Below are 21,879 nucleotides of genomic sequence, written 5' to 3'. Positions count from 1 at the left end.
GTTGGCAACTAAGCCCTCGCAGCACAACTACCGAGCCTGCACGCCACAACTAGAGAAGCTCACATGCTGCAACGAAGACGTGGCACAGCCAAAAAAAGAAAATCTGAATCCCTTATTATTAAGCTCACCCAGTGTGCTTCGGGGCAAGTCATAAAACAGATGTGAGCCTGTTCCTGCACCTATAAAACAGGGAGAGTAACACCTAGGTGGCCTAATGCACATCTTCGTGAGGACAAAGTAATTGATGCAACATTTTGCTGAATGTAAGAGAAACATGTTTATTTGTTTTGGGGAGGTTTTTTTTGGCCACATGGCTTGTGGGATCTTAGTTCCCTGACTAGGGATCGAACCTGGGCCCTGGCTGTGAAAGCGCCGAGTCCTAATCACTGGACTGCCAGGGAATTCCTCAAAATAAACAAGGTTATCTTGTAATAAAACATTAGCATTGCAGATTAAGACAAACAAGTAAAAACATACCTTCTGTCTAAGCAATTCAAAATGTGCCTTTGCTTATAGTGAATCAATCGAGAATGACACACTAGGCTTCCACCCTCTTCCTTCCAGAGATCTGAATAACCACAGGGCTGACAAGTGTACTGAAACTGGACCACAAGATGCTAACTGAGAAACCCAAATCTCCAAACATCAGAATCTCCAAGTATTCGATGAAAAAGAAAGTGTAGCACCTGGCCTAGCATAAGTGATATTATCATATGAATAACAGTTGGCTATCTATCCCTACTGCTGCCATGTGACTAAGAACAAGAAAATTCAGAAGTGTGACAAGAAGTCAAGGGTCAGTAACTAGGTCAGAAATGGAATAAAGACTCCCTCAATTTACCTCTTCTGTTTTATAAAAGATGGCATTTGGACCATCAGATTTACCTGTCAGTAAGTATATCTCTCTGCATATAAGTTAAATAAGCAAGGTGACAATATACAGCCTTGATATACTCCTTTTCCTATTTGGAACCAGTCTGTTGTTCCATGTACAGTTCTGACTGTTGCTTCCTGACCTGCATACAGGTTTCTCAAGAGATAGGTCAGGTGGTCTGGTATTCCCATCTCTTTCAGAATGTTCCACAGTTTATTGTGATCCACACAGTCAAAGGCTTTGGCATAGTCGATAAAGCAGAAATAGATGTTTTTCTGGAACTCTCTTGCTTTCTTCATGATCCAGCGGATGTTGGCAATTTGATCACTGGAAAAGACTCTGATGCTAGGAAAGGTTGGGGGCGGGAGGAGAAGGGGACGACAGAGAATGAGGTGGCTGGATGGCATCACCAACTCTGTGTACATGAGTTTGAGTGAACTCCGGGAGTTGGTGATGGACAGGGAGGCCTGGCATGCTGTGATTCATGGGGTCGCTGAGAGTCGGACACGACTGAGTGACTGAACTGAACTGAACTGAAGTATATCTCTAGAAGAAACACCCTCCTCTGTTATGAGAGTGACACTAATGTAGATTGCCCAACATGCAAATTCTAGGTGTCACATAACACAGAGGTGAACATAGCATCTGCTCAGAGGGTCCACAATATAACATGGAAACAAAACCCAGAAATCCTGGCATGTGATACAATGCTACACGAATTTTAGAGCTTTGATTTAGACAACTACAGAACACCAAACCAAAACAGACTAAAAAGGCATTTTCTCTGGTTTTGCAAAACTAATCTCCTTCCAGAGACCTCGGAGTCCAAACTAGAGCAAAGGCAATTTTACAGTTATGTTACAGACTCCTGAAAACAGGGATTTATGAATGGAAATGTTGACAGAACCACCAAAGAACCGAATTCATGCTGCTCTAAATTCTGTATTTCCATGGATGAAAGAGGGGAGAGGGAAAAAGGAGGTCAAGTTCTTACATGAAGTAACAGAGTTTCAAATTCCCATTCATTGTTCAAACACACCTGGATGACTTCTGTCAGGGATCTAAAACCCAGAAATCTTCACCCTGTCAGCAGTTATACTATGATTTTTCTAACCGGCAAACAGACTAAGGGTGGAATTTTCCTTCCATCACTAACAGCTAGCAGTCAAAAGTAACAGTAACCAGGGTAATAATAGCCAGAGCAGCTACGGTTTTGATGAATGGCATTTTCCTCTTTAGATGTGGAGACTCTAGTTTAAACCTGTGACTGCCCTTAACATGGAAACAAGCAGATGGCAAAAGCTATGCCTGACCTTCTTTCTTGGCACCTGAAGAGTGCCAATTTACATGGAGATGGCTCAGAAGAATAATAAACTTCAGTGTTCCTTCTTGGCAATACTATTTTCCTAAAACCATTTTTAATAATCGTGTTCCACACAAGTGGGACTTGATGTATTTCTAAGGTCAGGAAGGAAACAGTCCAACTGCTGGACATGCTAACTAAAAGAAATCATCCTGGTAGTTTTCTGTTTTGAAGAGGGCAGCAGCATCATTGTTAGGTACCAAACACAAAAACTTAAGCCTATAACTAATCTGAAACACACTGTCTATATGTATTAAATGAAAACAAAACAGGAACATATGCTTGTCAAGAGGAAATATATATTATTAAAGTTCAGAACAATATGGAAAAAATGTTTCCAAAGAGATTAAATATTGAAATGATTAAAAAATCACCATGTGATCCAGACATTCCATACCTGTATGTACTGTAAGGAAATGAAAGCAGGGACTCAAACAGGTATTACTATGTCAGTGCTCATTATGGCATTGTTCATGGCCAGGAACACATGAGTGGATAAACAAAATGTGATAGGTACATGCGATTGAATATTATTCAGTTGTGAAAAAGGAATGAAGTTTTTGAACAGGAATGCAAATCCAAGATAATCATGCCAGAATTCAACAAAAAAGGACAAAACACCATGATCCAGTAGGTATTTAAGGAGGGTTAAATACTTAAAACAACACTAAGCTAATCATCAAATGGAGAAACCATATGCTCGTATCTGAAGAAGATGGAAAGGGGCCTTCCCGGTGTCCCACTGAAAGGGGGCTCTGCAGTCCCAATGCAGGGGGCTCGGGTTCAACCCCTGGTCAGTGCACAACTGAGAGTTCCCATGCCGCAACTAAAGATTCTGTGTGCCACAACTGCAACTGGGCACAACCAAATAAGCACATAAATATTCAAAAAGAATAAGGAGAGAATGCACATAATAAAATTCAACATCTCTTTTTCTGGCAAACAGGGTCAGTGAACCAAGGTCATGAGGATATGTCCTTAACACAAAATTCGCATCACCTCTAGAGAAAGACCTTTGTTTTGTTCACTATATTATCCCCAGCCCCTGGAACAGAGCCCACCACAGAGAAATCACTAACTTTCTGTAAAAGTGAATGAACAAGTATACGAAATACAGTCACTGTCACTAAAATCAAGAACAAATTTCCTATCATTCCCACTTACTGAACACTGAAATACTATTAAGGGCATTTCTAATGATGTTTAAATCTCAGGATCGCTTTATACTCTTATCGAGTATATTACTGAGGATCCCAAATATATATATATATATTCCAGATATATACAATACTGGAAACTAAAACTGAGAGATTCAAAAAATGAACTCCGGGAGCTGGTGATGGACAGGGAGGCCTGGTGTGCTGTGATTCATGGGGTCGCAAAGAGTCGGACACGACTGAGCAACTGAACTGAACTGAATCCATTTAAAAATAATAATAATAAACCCATTACATGTTAATATAAATAACATGCTTTTAAGAAAAATAACTGTATTTCCTCCAAACAAATTTGAGAGGGTGGCACTATTTCTATACCTCTGCAAACATCTTTGGTATATACTTTAACAGACACCAGTTGGACTCTCATACATGCTTCCGTATTGAATCTGTTGTGATGTGTTGTTTTAGTTGAAAAATATGATGAAAATCTGGCTTCACAAAGATTGGCAGTTAAAAAAGAAAGCAATATTTTAATATCCTTTTCAGGTACTTGTGGATAATCCTTTTTGAAACTACAGCAAAACTTTTTGAAAAGCTGTAGATTCTTTTTTCAAACTGATCGCCGAAGAATTGATGCTTTTGAACTGTGGTGCTGGAGAAGACTCTTGAGAGTCCCTTGGACTGCAAGGAGATCCAACCAGTCCATTCTAAAGGAGATCAATCCTGGGTGTTCATTGGAAGGAATGATGCTAAAGCTGAAACTCCAATACTTTGGCCACCTCATGTGACGAGTTGACTCACTGGAAAAGACTCTGATGCTGGGAGGGGTTGGGGGCAGGAGGAGACAGGGACGACAGAGAATGAGCTGGCTGGATGGCATCACCGACTCGATGGACATGAGTTTGACTGAACTCCAGGAGTTGGTGATGGACAGGGAGGCCTGCGTGCTGTGATTCATGGGGTCACAAAGAGTCGGACACGACTGAGTGACTGAACTGAACTGAACTGATAGCTGATTTACAATATTATGTTAATTTCAAACATCTATAACTGACTCAGAAATTTTATAGATTATACTCCACAAAATGTTGGTTATATTCCCTGAGCTGTACACTATACTTATAGCTTACTTGTTTTACACAAAATAGTTTATTCCTCTTAATTCCTTATTCCTATTTTGCCCGTGGGAAGATCCCCTGGAGGAGGGCATGGCAACCCACTTCAGTATTCTTGCCTGGAGAATCCCATGGACAGAAGAACCTGGCAGCCTACAGTCCACGGGGTCACAAAGAGTCAGACATAACTGAAGCGACTTAGCACGCACACAATTTTTTCCCTTCCCTTTCTTTTTCTCCACTGTATCTGTGGGGAGATAAGGCAACCACTATATCTGTAGGTATGTTTCTGTTTTGTTATATTCATTCATTTATTTTTTAGACTCCACATATAAGTGATAACATGTAGTACTTGTCTTTCTCTGTCTTATTTCACTAAATACAATATCCTCTGGGTCCATCCATGTTGTTGCAAATGGAAAACTTGTCATGCTCTTTTTCATGGCTGAGTAGTATTGTGTGTGTGTGTATGTGTGTGTGTGTGTATTTCACATCTTTTCTATCCATTCATCTGTGGATCAATATCTTAGGTAGCTTCCATATCTTGGCTATGTAAATAAGGCTGAGAACACTGAGGTACATGTTATCTTTTTCAATTAGTGTTCTCATTGGACATATTGCTGGTTTTGTATGGTAAATCTAAATTTTTTGAGGAAAAGTGGTAGGTTCTTAAAGATTGGTTGCAGTATGGAATCTGAAATCTTATTACTGAACTTCTGATACTAAACTATATTAAAAGCCACTGGTCAGTTGTGCTTTTGCCCGGGATGCAGAAAGCTGGAACGAGTGTTGCTCTTAAATTAACAATGAGAAAAAAAATAAAGCAAAATCAAAACTTCTCTGAACCCAGTAGAGAACTGAAGGCAAAGTCTCCTGAAATCAAGAAGAGATGGGGACACTCCAGTGGCTAAGAATCCAGGCTCCCAATGCAGGGGGCCTGGGTTTGATCCATGGTCAGGAAGTAGATCCCACATGCTGCAACTAAAGATCTTGCATGCCCCAATGAAGACAGAAGATCTCATGTGCTGCAATTAAGACCTGGAGCAGTCACATAAATACATTAAAAAAAAAAAGAAGTTTCTTACAATTAAAGCTGTAGAAAACTGGAAGAAATGGTCCTGCGGAATAACAAAATAGTGAGCTGCCCATCACTGCATGTATCCAAGCAGAAGCAGGATAATGAAATGTCAGAGATGTCATAGAAAGGATTCCTGAACTGGGTGGGAGGTGGTTCTACAATGATCTTATATGCTTCTTCCAAATCAAAGTTTGAGTGAGCAGAGCTGAAGACGGCAATCATTTTCTTTCCCTCCCAAACCTTAGTCTTGCTTTGGTGCAATAGTTACATTATAGACAAGCTCCACACAAGAGACTGAAGGAAGTCCTGGGACTGATCCTCTCTTGGTGATTCTTAGTGAGCTGACTAGGAACTGATCAAGGTCTGGCTACTCTCGAAATTTCACACCCAAACTCTTCCTTCTTCTAACCCACTCCTCTAGTCGCCTCTCTCTACCTCTGTTCAGACTGTCCATTTCAATTCTTGGGAAGCTGTGTAAGTTAAGTTTCAAAGCATACCGGCTCACGTGCTTGCTGTATTGACTCATCTCGTCCACAAAGTTTCAAACATGTGGGTATTTAATTAAAGCTTTTGCCTGATGATTTCAACAGATAAAAACTGGGAGAATTCTGAGCTGTAGTAGCTTCGTATGAGCACATTCTGGTTACAAAAGGTCATGGACTAGACTACTTCAAGTCCGCCCACCTAGGAGGTGGTCGACATGGAAGGCTCTCCAACCCGCGCAGCAGAGTGCTAACCAGGAGGTGGGCGTTTCAGAAATGTCAGGAAACTAAAGAAACTGCCTCACTGTGTCTTCAATTTCTAAATCGTTTCCTCTCCACAAATAATTTTGGAGTCAGAAACACTGCTTTCCAGAAGGACCTTTTCTGCAAAAGACATCTCTGAAGACACCATGAATGTGAAGTCAACACTTTCCTCTTACTCACACAGGTGACAAAGCATATCTGTCCTGGGTGCGCACAATCGAGAGGAAATGATGAAAGGAAACCTGCCTTTTGTCCTCATTTCTGCTCTCCCCTTCTGAGCGTTCCCTAGAAGCTTCGGAAAAAAGTTTTCTGAGGGCAGACTTTCCTCTGTGCCAGGGAAGAGGGAACCGAGGACTCTTGACCTATAAAGCCCAATGTTTTGGAACATCCGTAATTCTCCTGAGTCCATGCCAGTCGGATGGAGCCTCTCTTCAGCAAACCACCGGCTAGTGGGGCTGGACACTAAGGCTTTTTCACCCCTATGAGTTGACCAGGATAGGACTCAAAAGCTCTCTGGAAAAAAAAAAAAAAGGTCTCTCCTTCAGCTTGCATTACAAACTGTTGGAAAACACAGATGGAGGGGATGACAGGAAAAGCAATTACTTCTCCCGGGCTTCCTTTCTGTCTGGATTCTAAGGAGACGAACACGAAATTCCATTACAGATTGAAATGCTATCTAAACATTCTTGAAAATGTGCTGCTCCCTGAAATATGACCTGCCTTGCTGCAGCAACCTACGAACAAGTGAAGGTGGAGAGGGCTGACTCTCCTCCAGGTCATCTACCTCAGGCCCTGCCTCTCCGAGACCGCCTGTTTGTCATCACAGGTTAAAACATAAGTAACTGAAAGGTATGATATCTACACGGCATGACCCAGCAAAAAGCCCTCAGGAATGATTCATTTTAATTTTATATTCTTAAAACTGTAAATACTTAAGAATCTCTGATGCATTTCAGGGTTTCTAGTGAGCCTTTCTAAATATAGGCGGAAACACGCTAAACAGCAGTGTTATTATTTTAAATGGTAGATAGCCGGGACTAGTCAAGCACCAGTCAAGCTTTAAACGTCTTTAAAGGGACATACACACTGGTCCCAGTGATGTTTTCGGGTAGAGGGCTTTTGTTTATTTACAAATACTAGATAATCTCCCACAGACCAAACATTTAATACTGCTGAATAAAATGTTATGGCCGGTGGACTTTGCATTCTGAGTAACACCAAGATGAGAAAGATACTGTTCTGGCTTCAAGGAGCTGACACACTGGCCAAAGGGACGGGATGTGTTCACTGTGAGTCAGAAAAGCAGGGGCCAGGCCCCATGGGAGTTTGTGGGCAGAAAGACTCTGCCTCTAACTGATGGCTGCTGGGATCGACTTTCTCATCTGTGAAATGAGAAGAGTGGACCAGAGGAGTTTCAAGTCCCCTCTGGACTTGGATTTCTAATATTCTGATTCCTTTGGTATATCAATTGAGCAGAACAGAAAATTTCATAAAAGAAGTAGTATCTGAGCTGGGTACGATTTCAGAATGAAGCTACTGGAAGAAAAAAAGGAGAACGTGCCTTTAAGGCAAAAAGAAGAACATAACTGGTGGCTCAGGAGGTAAAGAATCTGCCTACAATGCAGGAGACCAGGGTTCGATCCCTGGGTCGGCAAGATCCCCTGGAGAAAGTAATGGCAACCCACTCCAGTACTCTTGCCTGGAAAATTCCATGGACGGAGGAGCCTGGTGGGCTACAGTACATGTGGTCGCAAAGAGTCAGACACGACTGAGTGGCTAACACTTCCCCACACTTACTTACTTACCCAAGCATAGGTCCATAAAGCACGGGACATGCTTGGAGAGCACGAGGCTTTCAGTGTGGACAGATCGCAACAGGAGAAAAACACGACCAGAAATAAATCAGAAAGTGAAAGAGCAGAATGGAGGCTCAGAGATACCTGACACCCAGCAGAAAGATAAGGAAACCTCCATTTTCTCATTTCAGTGTGCCTTTCAGCCTGGCCCTGGGCAAGCTGTGCTACAAGGTACGGCTTCTGGTCTAAGGGATGCGAGTGAAAGCTCATGGCTGCTCTGGGCAGCCTATCTCTGCCAGTAGTGGGATGAGTTGTGCAAGCTTCCTGCTGTATACGGGACAGATCAGTAAGAAAGTGCTCTGTAAGCAGGCAGATCAATATACTGGTCAGCTGGTTGTGGGGTCTTGAAGAAATCAGAGGATGTAATGAACACGGAGGAATATGTTACTTACTTGCCTGCCATCCTGTCCCACATTTGTTTGACCTCTTACAACAGTTCGAATGTTGTCATCCAGTCTCCTAGCAAAAAAGAGTTAAAGGACACAAATCATTAAAATAATCTCGATTCCAGGTTGACCAAAAGAAAAATGCTAGTAACCTTCCCTCAGTTTCTACAGACTGCAGCTACTTATTCAGAAGAAAACCAAACAAGTTTGGGTGATGCAAGGAAGACTGCAGTCCTGGACTCCAGTGAGGGGGCAGTAGTGTAAGTAGCCAAGCCCAGCACAGACTGATGAGTCATCTTTGTTCTTTTTTCTTAAAGGCTATTTTTATTTAATGTTCAGAGCTGGTCAAAACGACCAATATAACTTGTAATACTTTTCATGGAGTAAACCAGAAATGACAAAGTTGCTGAAACCTTATGGGAACAAGCCAGAGAATTCAAATTATCCCACACAAAAACCTTCGTCAGTAACACCCTTAAAAGATATAAGGAGCAAGGTGATACACAAAATCCATGCTTTGCTGCCTCGGCCTTGACCACAGGAGGCAGATCTGTGGCCTCCACTTCCTCTTTCTCCTACAGCTGAACAGAGGCCATTTAATGGTACTTCAACTACAGAAATTTATATCAGTCAATTTCATCCTTCATTTGAAGAAGACATTAGAAAAAAAAAAAAAGTACGGTGGAAGAAGCTGAAAATAACTGGCTCATAAGTGATTTTTGGATCACTGGGGAATTTTCATTTTCTGTACAAACCCTGGACAACTTAGTGATCTCTCTTAGAACTGCTAGAGTCAGCCCAAACAGTAAACAGGCTTCTTTGCACTTTTTAAGGTACTCAACTGAACAAAATATTAATGGCAGAGGTCTTTACCTGAAAACCCAAAGGTTGTCTGGGAAAAAAAAAATCATCACTTGGATTCAAACTGAAGGTTTCTCCTCAACAAAAATTAAACAACAAAAAAACTATTTAAAGTTATGACATCAACCATTACAATAATAATTACAAAGAACAAACTTTGAGTATCTACCATGTGTCAAAACTGGAAATTCAGACATGGATAAACCAGAATAAGACTCTCTGGCAGGAAGGACATTTGCTGACCACCCTAGACATCCTGGATTAATCACAATGTGTAATAATCAGCCACCACTCACACCAACCAGCGTATCTGACCATGCTGTTAGCTGATAAGTGGCCAATGGATAAAAATATAAGTCCATCTTCATTTCTAAGCCTTGGGAATATAAAAAAAGGGTAGGTCTGCTAGGGAAATAAAGCCATTAAAAATATAGCAGAAATGCTTTTGCCTCCTTTTATATTCAACTGTTCTAAATGGCCTGTACAGATTCCTTTTTTTTTTAAATAAACAATTGAAGACTGATCAAAGAAATGAGTTCTCTGCCACAAGGCTCATATGGAAACCAGATAAAAGAACTATTCTTTTAAAAATTACCATCTTACACAGAACCTGAGATTTCAGTGTTCTCACAGGTAAGGGTGATCATTACTAAATGAATAGCATATTTTCATTCATTATTAATAATCACATAATGTTGGGCTTCCCTGGTGGCTCAGTGGTGAAGAATTCTCCTGCCAATGCAGGAGACATGGGTTCAGTCCCTGAACTAGGAAGATCCCACATGTTGAGGAGCAGCTAAGCCTGTGCACCACAACTAGTGAGCCTGTGCTCCAGAGCCCAGGAGCCGCAACCACTGAGCCCATGTACCACACCTACTGAAGCCCAAAGGCCCTAGAGCTCACGCTCCGCAACAAGCCACCGCCATGAGAAGCCTGCACACCACAACTAGAGAGCAGCCCCCACTTGCCATGACTGAAGAAGAGCCGAGCAGCAGCAAAGAACCACAGGCCCATTAATAAATAAAAGTGGGAAAAAAAAAAATCACATGATGTTACTTACCTTATTTTCAGTCTAATTTTGTTCACGACTTCATCAATGTTTGCCAGAGACTACAACAGAGAAGGAAAAGTGCCAGCTATTATTTCACTTAATGGAATTCCTCTTTCACAAAAAAATGATGAACTATTTAAATGGTTATCTTTTTATATATAATGGCTATTTATGACATCTCAAAGAAACGAATCATACAGTACAACACAATTTTTACTTAAAAGAAAAAAAGGCATAGAGAATTCCCTGGTGGTACAGTGGTTAGGATTCAGAACTTCCACTGCCGGGGGTCCAGGTTCAATCCCTGGTCGGGGAATTAAGAGATCCCAAATTGTGCAGTGTGGCAGGGTAGACGGGGAAGTACAGCAATAGTTGACAACAACTGCAAAACCCATCCTGGAATCTATTTTTGGTTAATAAAATTTATTGGAAAACAGCCATGTCCATTCGTTTACATATTATCTACATCAGCCTTTGAGTTGCAAAGACAGAACTGAGTAGTAGCTGCAACCGAGACTGAATAATCCACAGCCTAAAATTACTATCCAGCCCTTTAGAGGACATTTGCTGATCCCTGCTATAAAGGAACATGACAAATTCATTCACCAAAATCGTTAGGACCACAACTACGAATGAATGTAGATTACAACACACAACGTGGATCAAGCCTACTAACACAATGTGTGCGAGCACACACACACACCAAACACAAGAGCATACACTATATTTCATTATGTGGTTCAGAAGTGAGAGAAACTGTTCTCCTGCACCAGAGGCCAGGACAGTAGTTAACTGTGGGGGAGGCAGTGACAGGGAGGGGCCAGAAGGAGTTAGGAGAAGAGATTTTACTAATGCTTTATTTCTTGGTCTGGGTGGTGGTTATCTGACTTTGTGCATTTGGTGAAAATTCATCAAGTTGTACACTTAGAATCTGTGTATTCCTCCACATTATGTTCTATGTTAATAATATTGTTTTTTTCCTAAGTGTCAAGGTCCATTAGAAAAAAGCCTAGAAGAATAAATACTAGTAGTTGGACTCTATACTAGTAACTGCTGCTGCTGCTGCTGCTAAGTCGCTTCAGTCGTGTCCGACTCTGTGCAACCCCATAGACAGCAGCCCACCAGGCTCCCCCGCCCCTGGGATTCTCCAGGCAAGAGCAATGGAGTGGGTTGCCATTTCCTTCTCCAATGCATGAAAGTGAAAAGTGAAAGTGCAATCGCTCAGTCGTGTCCCACTCTTCACGACCCCATGGACCACAGCCCACCAGGCTCCTCCGTCCATGGGATCCACAAGGCAAGAGCACTGGAGTGGGGTGCCAGTTCCCTTTCCTACTAGTAACTATAACCTATGAAATCACTTGCATGACTTAGCAGCAGCAGTTGTAATTTACGAAAAAGAGGAGCTTGAAGTTTTTCTTCTTTTTGCCTATGGGTATTTTCTAATTGCTGTATACTGACAGTGCACTGCAATTATAATAAAGCTATTTCTATGTCTAAGACAATGACAGTAAAAACAAATGGACAAGAATCAATTTAGTGAGCTGAAAACATAAAGAAAGGGTGCCCCCTAGTGAAGTAGAGGCAGTACAATTTTATAGCACCATTTTAACTGAAGTTTCCGAATATAACTCTGTAAGTCCTCTTTCTCTCTCCTCTGATATTTTACCTCAGAAGGAATCGGGGGTGATGCAGGAATTGTGCTTATAAATTGCCACTGGCAACCTGTGCTGGTAGGAAGAAGCAGGAGCCTGCCAGGTGCAGGTCTAGCAAGAGAACCAGGTCACATAAAACAAGTTGAAATCTTGCCATTTACCACAAGATGGATGGACCTTGATAGTATTATCCTAAGTGAAGTAAGTTAGACGGAGAAACACAAATACCGTATGATTTCACTCATGTGTGAAATACGAGGAACAAATAACAACAACGAAAACAAAAATACATGAACACGCCAAATGAAAACAAACAGACAGATACAGAGAACAGAGTGGTGGTTACCAGAGAGGGAAGGACAGCAAAATGGGTAAAAGGGATCAACAGTCTGGGGACAGGAACCAAACTTGTGGTGGTGAGCATGCAGAAGGGCACAGGGAAGTAGAAATACAATGCTGGACACATGAAATTTACATAGTGTTATAAACCAATGTTACCTCAATAAAAGAAAAAAACTGAAAAAATGAATATATTACTATCATGCATTAAGTATTTTCTTCGGGAAAAGAGAGAGAGAGAAACCAAGTCACATGTGTTTGAGGTATCAGAGAGGGCCATTCATATCTGGTCTACCGTTCTGACAAGGCCAAGGGCGACTTAGAACTTTCAGAAATCTAAGAAGAGACTGAGGTAAAGATGAATCTCAGAAAAGAGGAGTTATTTTACTTTTTTTAATATTGTGATAGAATTGTTTTATTTTTTGTAATATCCTTCAGAATAAAAATGTTCAATAAATATATGCAGTGGGATTATGGACTGCAATGAACAGAAAGCTTTTTTTCATTTTTGCCAGGTCTCATTTTTTTTTTAATTATGAAAATATGATAACACATTTACAGGAGATTTGGAAAATACAGAACAAAGTTACATACAGTTCTACTATATACTACAATTATTTTTTAAGTAGATAAATTGAGATTTTTAGTTGGAGTTTCAATATCAAACTCTCAAAAATTAATAGAATGAAGATACAGAGAAGCAGAAGTATATAGCAGACCTGAAAAGCACTATGAACCAATTCAACATAATTAAGATTTATACCATCTTCACACAATAGTAGGATACAAATTCTATTCAAGTTCCCACAGACTATAAACTAGGAGATACCAGAACATACACAGGGACACAAGACCAGGTGCAAAAATTTCATGGTCTTAAGGTACTGAAATCATAAAGAGTCTGTTCAAAGAGAAGTTATTTTAAACGAAGAATCCACTGCCATCTGTTATTCAAAACCATACTGGGGATATATCATCACTGTGGTTACAGGAGCTCAGTCGCTGGAGGAGCTGGTATGACTCTGCCCCTGCCAACCTGCTGAAAGGACACAGGGAAAGCTGTTTAACCTCAATGAGTTTCTGTTTCCTCAGATGCAAAATGGGCAAAACCATTCCTGCCTTGCTAATCTCTGCTGGAACTCATTCCTTCAGGAAAAAAAAAATTGGGGAGCATTGAAAATATTAATATTTTGGGACTCGGTGAGAAGGGGAGCCATGAATTCTCTGTACTATTCTTGCACCTTTTCTAAAAATGATTATATCAAAGATTTAAAATTGTAACCTATTTAAAGTTGGTAAAACACATACATAACCCAGAATTAATAGTGAAAAGGCTTCCTCTACCTCTGCCTGCCTCCCGTTCTCCTCCTCAGAAGCAATGCCTCTGAGTGAGTTTTTGTTGCACCTTCTCAGAAATGATCTAGGTATTAAAAGCATATAGTAACCTACCAGCTCTTCTGTATCTAAGGCACACTGTACCGCATCATGCTTTTTTCATTAAACGATTTAACTAGGAGGTCTTTCCACATCAGTTCAGTTCAGTTCAGTTCAGTGCAGTCGCTCAGTCGTGTCTGACTCCTTGCGACCCCATGAATCGCAGCACACCAGGCCTCCCTGTCCATCACCAACTCCCGGAGTTTACTCAAACTCATGTCCATCGAGTTGGTGATGCCATCCAGCCATCTCATTCTCTATCATCCCCTTCTCCTCCTGCCCCCAATCCCTCCCAGCATCAGGGTCTTTTCCAATGAGTCAACTCTTCACATCAGGTGGCCAAAGTATTGGAGATTCAGCTTCAGCATCAGTCCTTCCAATGAACACCCAGAACTGATCTCCTTTAGAATGGACTGGATAGATCTCCTTGCAGTCCAAGGGACTCTCAAGAGTCTTCTCCAACACCACACTTCAAAAGCATCAATTCTTCGGCGCTCAGCTTTCTTCACAGTCCAACTCTCATATCCATACATGACCACGGGAAAAACCATAGCCTTGACCAGACGGACCTTGGTTGGCAAAGTAATGTTTCTGTTTTTTAATATGCTGTCTAGCTTGGTCATACCTTTCCTTCCAAGGAGTAAGCGTCTTTTAATTTCATGGCTGCAATCAGCATCCACAGTCATTTTGGAGCCCCCAAAAATAAAGTCTGACACTGTTTCCCCATCTATTTCCCATGAAGTGATGGGACCAGATGCCATGATCTTAGTTTTCTGAATGTTGAGCTTTAAGCCAACTTTTTCATTCCCCTCTTTCACTTTCATCAAGAGGCTTTTGAGTTCCTCTTCACTTTCTGCCATAAGGGTGGTGTCATCTGCATATCTGAGGTTATTGATATTTCTCCCGGCAATCTTGATTCCAGCTTGTGCTTCTTCCAGCCCAGCGTTCCTCATGATGTACTCTGCATATAAGTTAAATAAGCAGGGTGACAATATACAGCCTTGACGTACTCCTTTTCCTATTTGGAACCAGTCTGTTGCTCCATGTCCAGTTCTAACTGTTGCTTCCTGACCTGCACACAGATTTCTCAAGAGGCAGGTCAGGTGGTCTGGTATTCCCATTTCTTTCAGAATTTTCCAGAGTTTATTGTGATCCACACAGTCAAAGGCTTTGGCATAGTTAATAAAGCAGATAGATGTTTTTCTAGAACTCTCTTGCTTTCTCCATGATCCAGCGGATGTTGGCAATTTGATCTCTGGTGCCTCTGCCTTTTCTAAAACCTGCTTGAACATCTGGAAGCTCACGGTTCCCATATTGCCGAAGACTGGCTTGGAGAATTTTGAGCATGACTTTACTAGCGTGTGAGATGAGTGCAATTGTGCGGTAGTCTGAGCATTCTTTGGTATTGTCTTTCTTTGGGATTGGAATGAAAACTGACCTTTTCCAGTCCTGTGGCCACTGCTGAGTTTTCCAAATTTGCTGGCATATTGAGTGCAGCACTTTCACAGCATCATCTTTCAGGATTTGAAATAGCTCAACTGGAATTCCATCACCACCACTAGCTTTGTTCACTCGTTCGTTCGTTCGTTCGTTTGGTCGCTCAGTCGTGTCCGACTCTTTGCGACCCCGTGGACTGTAGCCTACCAGGCTTCTCCGTCCATGGGATTCTCCAGGCAAGAATACTGGAGTGGGTTACCGTTTCCTTCTCCAGGGGATCTTCCCGACCCAGGGATCGAACCCGGGTCTCCCGCATTGGAGGCAGACGCTTTAACCTCTGAGCCACCAGGGAAGCCCAGCTTTGTTCATAGTGATACTTTAATTGTAACATTTTTAAATGTTTAAATTATTGAAAAGTTTTCCTGATTCTAAAGGTGATTCTTGCTAATTACAGAAAATACATAATATCCGCCTGTACCCCCAATTGAGTACAATCACCATTAGCATTTTGGTCCGCAGCCCTCTACTGTTCCTTCTATGTAAATAGAAGGGCTTAAAAAAAAAATGAAACCAGGATGACAAGCAATTTGGCATCTTATTTTTTCTCACTTAATGACACAGATGCAGAGCATTTGGGGAGTCATTAGAAATTATTTAACAACAGCTCCCTATGGGGCTTCCCTGGTGGCTTGGGAATCTGCCTGCCAATGCAAGAGACACAGGTTCGATCCCTGATCCAGGAAGATCCCACATGCAGCAGAGCCACTAAGAGCATGAGCCACAACTTTCGAGCCTGTGCTCTAGAGCCTGGTGCCACAGCTATTGAGTTCACACTGCAAATACGGAAGCCTGTGCATCCTACAGCCTGTGCTCCACAACAAAGAGAAGCCACCACACTGAGAAGCCTGTGCATCGCAACCGAAGAGTAGCCCCCACTCTCTGCAACTACAGAAAAGCCCGCATAGCAACGAAGATGCAGCACAGCAAAAAAATAAATAATTTTTAAAAAGCCACAGCTCCCTATGACTCTTTTTCTCAAAGTTCCTAATTAAATTGTGAGGGAGTGAAAGTCACTCAGTCATGTCTGACTCTTTGCGACCCCACAGACTATACAGTCCATGGAATTCTCTGTAATACTGGAGTGGGTAGACATTCCTTTCTCCAGGGGATCTTCCCAATCCAGGGATTGAACCCAGGTCTTCCACATTGCAGGCAGATCCACAAGGAAGCCCCCTAATTATATTAGTCTTTAATAAATGTTATCCAGATTCCCCTCATCAAACCTCTAATGGAAACATGAAAAATGATCATCTTCAGTTTTCCTACTAGGAGACTAGAAAGATTTTCTAGATCATTACCAAACCTGGCTATGTGTCAGAACCTACCCAGGCAGCCCTGTTAAATACAGAAACCTGAGCTCTTCCCACCTGGACCTGGTGAGTTAGAAACATCCAGTATCTGTTCCAGTCCACCCTCCTGCCTCAAGGTAACCCCAGACCCACAAGCAGCTGCCATTCAAGACAAACATATATACACCCTCCTCCTTAGAGTGTCACTAAATTTATTCTTGATATATTGACATCTACTTTGACTAGTCTAAACTCATAATTCACAAGTATTTACTGCATTTGCATGAGATATATAGATGGGTTTTGCCCAAGATCTAGCAATAGTTGAAAGAAATGATAAATCATGCTGTTACTTTCTATTATCTTTTAATTAAGGTCCTTGGGAATCTGGGTTGGAAAATGGTGAAAATCTGGGGTTTGGGAAAAAAAGGTACCCCTGTGTCATAAATTTTCTGAATTTTAAAGAAACTTTACAATACATTATCATGGATGTGGGCGATATAATTAGACAAGACATATAACTGAATCTGTGGAACGACTAATGTCTTCTGCTACCTTCAGTGGTTTAAAAACAAAAATCCACAAACACATATCAGGAAGAGGGGAGAACCTGATGGTTCCCTATATACATGAATTTCAAATCTAACATTATGGTTTGGCGAGTCAGCTGTCTTGATAGGTTGGGGTAAATGAAATATTTCTGTAGCTTAAACTGCTATCTTTATACCTACTTGATTCCAAATTTCCATCTCTAGCTAATTCCTAGAATTCCTCTTTCATTAGAAAATGATGGAACTCTAGGGAATTCCCTGATGGTCCAGTGGTTGAAACTTGGTACTTTCACTGCTGGGGCCCGGGGAACTAAGATTCCACAAGCCACACAGCGCAGCTCCCCCAGACCGCAACCCCCCAAAAAAGAGCTCTAAAGGCTACTTTTGAAATCTCAAAAAGGACAATCACACAGTATGATACCATTTTTTCCAACTTCATTTTAAAAATTAGCATGTTCATCAGAAAAAGTTTGGAAAGATCCATGCCAAAATACTAACAGTTACGGGGATTACGAGCTCCAGACTCAAATATCCAACTATGTATTTCTACCTGGATGGCCCAAATATGTTCAAAACTGAGTTCACCTTAACACACTACTCCTATCCTACTCACCACTACAACTGTCAGTGGTATAAGTAAGGCTCTTCCTCCTTACTCACAACACAGCATAAAGGTGCCAACACTCAACCACAGTCTGGTAGGCTGGAAATCAAAGTTCTGAAATTTACATCTTGAAACAGGAATAAAAGTAGCTTTCAAACTCCAGGCTTATCCTGCACACCTCACTCCCATTTTCCCCTATTACATTTGAAAAATCCTTTCCACTTCCCAATTTACTACAGAAAATCTGGGGGAGCAGGGAACGAGATGGACTCTTTCAACCTAAGGGTTGCTGCTGCTGCTGCTGCTGCTAAGTCACTTCAGTCGTGTCCGACTCCGTGTGACCCCATAGACAGAAGCCCACCAGGCTCCCCCGTCCCTGGGATTCTCCAGGCAAGAACACTGGAGTGGGTTGCCATTTCCTTCTCCAATGTGTGAAAGTGAAAAGTGAAAGTGAAGTCGCTCAGTCGTGTCCGACCTTTAGCGACCCCACGGACTGCAGCCTACCAGGCTCCTCCATCCATGGGATTTTCTAGGCAAGAGTACTGGAGTGGCTTGCCATTGCCTTCTCCGTTCAACCTAAGGGTACAATTTCTAATATGCACACTACACAGAGAATTTCACTCTGATACAACAACAGTATTTGGTATTAGCTAGCCGCCTCCCCAAACTGGTTACGAAGGAGTCTGACTTGAATTTAACTCTTACTTGTTTATCAAGGTCCCTGAGGTTCTGTAGTGTAACAAACTAATCATTAATACTCAGAATGCTCCAGAAGCCATTGCAAGAAGGAATGCAGCACTTACTTGCTCTGTTGGGAACAGGGTGTTGATATACTCCACAGCATTGAAATCTGCTCGATCTAGAGGATCCTGGCTTGGAAATACCTACATAAAGGGAAAGAATTAAAAAATCACCATCATCTTCCTGTCCTGTTTTATGTATTCTTTCCTTCCTATTGGTTGGCAAGTTCTTTGAAAGCAAAGACCATATCTTTTTTTCATTTTAGAAGGCCCAACAACCAATGCTCAGTAAAATATCTGGTAAAGTATATCTATAATTTTCACCAACATCTGTAATTTTAACATCTTGGTAAAACTAACAGAATGTGCAACAGTAAGAAGTATTCAGACAGCCACAAAATCCCAAGGAGAAGGTAAAATCACTGCAGTTCAGTTCAGTTCAGTCGCTCAGTCGTGTCCGACTCTCCGCGACCCCATGAATCACAGCACGCCAGGCCTCCCTGTCCATCATCAGCTCCCAGAGTTCACTCAAACTCATGTCCATCGAGTTGGTGATGCCATCCAGCCAGCTCATTCCCTGTCATCCCCGTCTCCTCCCACCCCCAATCCCTCCCAGCATCAGAGTCTTTTCAAGTGAGTCAACTCGTCACATGAGGTGGCCAAAGTATTGGAGTTTCAGTTTTAGCATCAGTCCTTCCAATGAACACCCAGGATTGATCTCCTCTAGAATGGACTGGTTGGATCTCCTTGCAGTCCAAGGGACTCTCAAGAGTCTTCTCCAGCACCACAGTTCAAAAGCATCAATTCTTTGGCGATCAGCTTTCTTCACAGTCCAACTCTCACAGCCATACGTGACCACGGGAAAAACCATAGCCTTGACTAGATGGACCTTGGTTGGCAAAGTAATGTCTCTGCTTTTTAAAATGCTATCTAGGTTGGTCATAACTTTCCTTTCAAGGAGTAAGCGTCTTTTAATTTCATGGCTGCAGTCAGCATCCACAGTGATTTTGGAGCCCAAAAAAATAAAGTCTGACACTGTTTCCCCATCTATTTCCCATGAAGTGATGGGACCAGATGCCATGATCTTAAGTTTTCTGAATGTTGAGCTTCAAGCCAACCTTTTCACTCTCCTCTTTCACTTTCATCAAGAGGCTTTTGAGTTCCTCTTCACTTTCTTCCATAAGGGTGGTGTCATCTGCATATCTGAGGTTACTGAAGTGAGCACTATACACTAGCAGATTAAGCCAGTTGATGACACGGTTGTATTAAGGGAATCGTGATAAAGGACTAATGCACCATGTCTCAACGATGTCTCATCAGTAGAATTCACTATGCACGGAAGCGATTTTTATCCTTTGGACAGTGTTAGGAAATGGAGGGCTGGCATTCAGGAACTGTCCATCTCTTTTATAGGAGAAAGAATACCTCTGCTTTCAGAGAAATACAGATAACTCCCTTAAAACACTGCAACTTGAAGAATATGTAACACAGTGGATTATAAAAACAGTGAAGTAATCCCTTGGGCACTGGATTTCACCAGCTCAAGACAGTTATTCCGGGAAGTGAATTTTTCTTTTTTTAATGTCTGCTTATTGGACAAATCTATGCTAGAATTCAATCTTACTAAGAAAAGGGGGCTGCGGGGGCGGGGGGAGGAGGGGAAGTCTAAAACCCTCATCAAACAACTGGCTGCATTATTCATTTCTTCTATTGGAGGCCAGTAGGTCCAAAGCAAATGAAATGTATTTCTCTTTCTGGCTGATGGAGGTGGGTGAGGAGCAGCGTGGCCTGAACACCCAAACCTTTGCCCTGGCATTCCCAGGATGTGTCAAATGTGCTTTGTGAGAATAATCCAACCACTTCAAGAAAAACACATATCCAAGAGGTAAGTGGGACAACACAAACAAATTACCACCCATAGTAAGTAGCAATGTTTTACTTTAAAAAACTTCCCGTGATCATTAAGTATGGCACACCCCTCCTTTTCTTAAATCCGCTACACCAACTCCTTTAAGAGAGATTTTTCTCCCTTTATCGGGAGCAATAACCTGTCAGTTCAGTTCAGTTCAGTCGCTCAGTCGTGTCCGACTCTCCGCGACCCCATGAATCACAGCACGCCAGGCCTCCCTGTCCATCACCAACTCCCAGAGTTCACTCAAACTCACGTCCACAGAGTCGGTGATGCCATCCAGCCATCTCATTCTCGGTCGTCCCCTTCTCCTCCCGCTCCCAAACCTTCCCAGCATCAGAGTCTTTTCCAGTGAATCAACTCGTCGCATGAGGTGGTAATAACCTGTACAAGGGTCTAAATTGCGTGTTTTTTTTTTAGATTTATTTTTGCTTGTTGCTACGCATGGGCTTTCTTGAGTTGTGGTGAGCGGGGGCTGTTCTTCGTGGCAGTGTGAGGGCTTCTCATTGCAGTGGCTTCTCTTCTCGCAGAACATGGGCTCCAGGTACTGGGTTTCAGTAGCTGCAGCGCATGGGTTCAGTAGTTGTGGCGCAGAGGCTTAGTTGCCTGGGGAATATTCTTTAACCTAATCACCAGCAGAAATTCTCAACCATTTAAGAATGGTAAAGGAGGTCTCGCTCTCTCTCTTTTGTAGCCGTTTCCCCCCTGCTTTGCGATATGCTTCAAAGGTAGAGGTTACCCATCTCCCCTCAATTCTGAGTCAGTCACATGGGGCTAGACGGAGAATCCGGGAACATCGGGACACCAACCTGATGAAAGAACAGCCCCACAACCCCTAAACCGGAGGTTGCACCCACGAGGTCCCTTCTTCTAGGTGCATCGTTTCAGGAGGCACAGCTCCTTTGCCCAAACCCACCAGAACACCCCACCCTCCAATGTCAATCAAGGCCGAGGAAGACCTCTCTCCCTTTTCTAGAATGAGAAACCCATTCCCACCACCACCTCCCCTCAAAACCTTTCCTTGCCCTTGGCGCCTAGCTCCCACGTCTCCGTCCGATGACAGCCTCCTCGCCGTCCCCAGAGCTGCCCCAGTCTCCGCACTCTCCTCCCCTAGGGGGGCGGAACGCTCACCTGCTCGATGGCGAGCTGCACGTCGGGTGTGAGCTGCAGCACGGCTTCCAGCTCTTCTACGAACTCCAGCTCCTCCTCCTCCATCATCCTGCCGCCAGCTCCCTCCCGACGCCCACCCGTAGCCGGAGCCGCACCTCCTGCGGCCACTCACGCCGGAGAACAGAAACGCTCCAGATGCAGAGGTGCGGCGGGTCTGGGCTCCGTCAGCCGATCGGACACTTCCGGGAAGCCGAGCACTTCCGG

The 21,879-nt window shown here is 42.6% G+C and overlaps 1 protein-coding gene across 1 annotated transcript in view; it reads right to left on the bottom strand.

Annotated features, from left to right (window-relative positions):
* VPS53 (VPS53 subunit of GARP complex) overlaps positions 1-21,871 on the bottom strand; it is a 132,807-nt gene extending 110,936 nt beyond the window's left edge. Inside the window, exons 1-4 of the mRNA XM_055402900.2 lie at positions 21,637-21,871; positions 18,660-18,740; positions 10,500-10,549; positions 8,585-8,651 (exon numbers count right to left, since the gene is read on the bottom strand). Coding sequence (XP_055258875.2) covers positions 8,585-8,651; positions 10,500-10,549; positions 18,660-18,740; positions 21,637-21,723 — 285 coding nt within the window. The 5' untranslated portion in view covers positions 21,724-21,871. The remainder of the gene's footprint in view (positions 1-8,584; positions 8,652-10,499; positions 10,550-18,659; positions 18,741-21,636) is intronic.
* Between the last annotated feature and the right edge of the window lie 8 nt (positions 21,872-21,879).

The sequence above is a fragment of the Moschus berezovskii genome, chromosome 20, assembly GCF_049115385.1.
Source record: "Moschus berezovskii isolate FMDL1 chromosome 20, NW_MosBer_1.0, whole genome shotgun sequence".
NCBI lineage: Eukaryota > Metazoa > Chordata > Mammalia > Artiodactyla > Moschidae > Moschus > Moschus berezovskii.
This window is presented reverse-complemented; position numbering and strand designations above follow the sequence as displayed.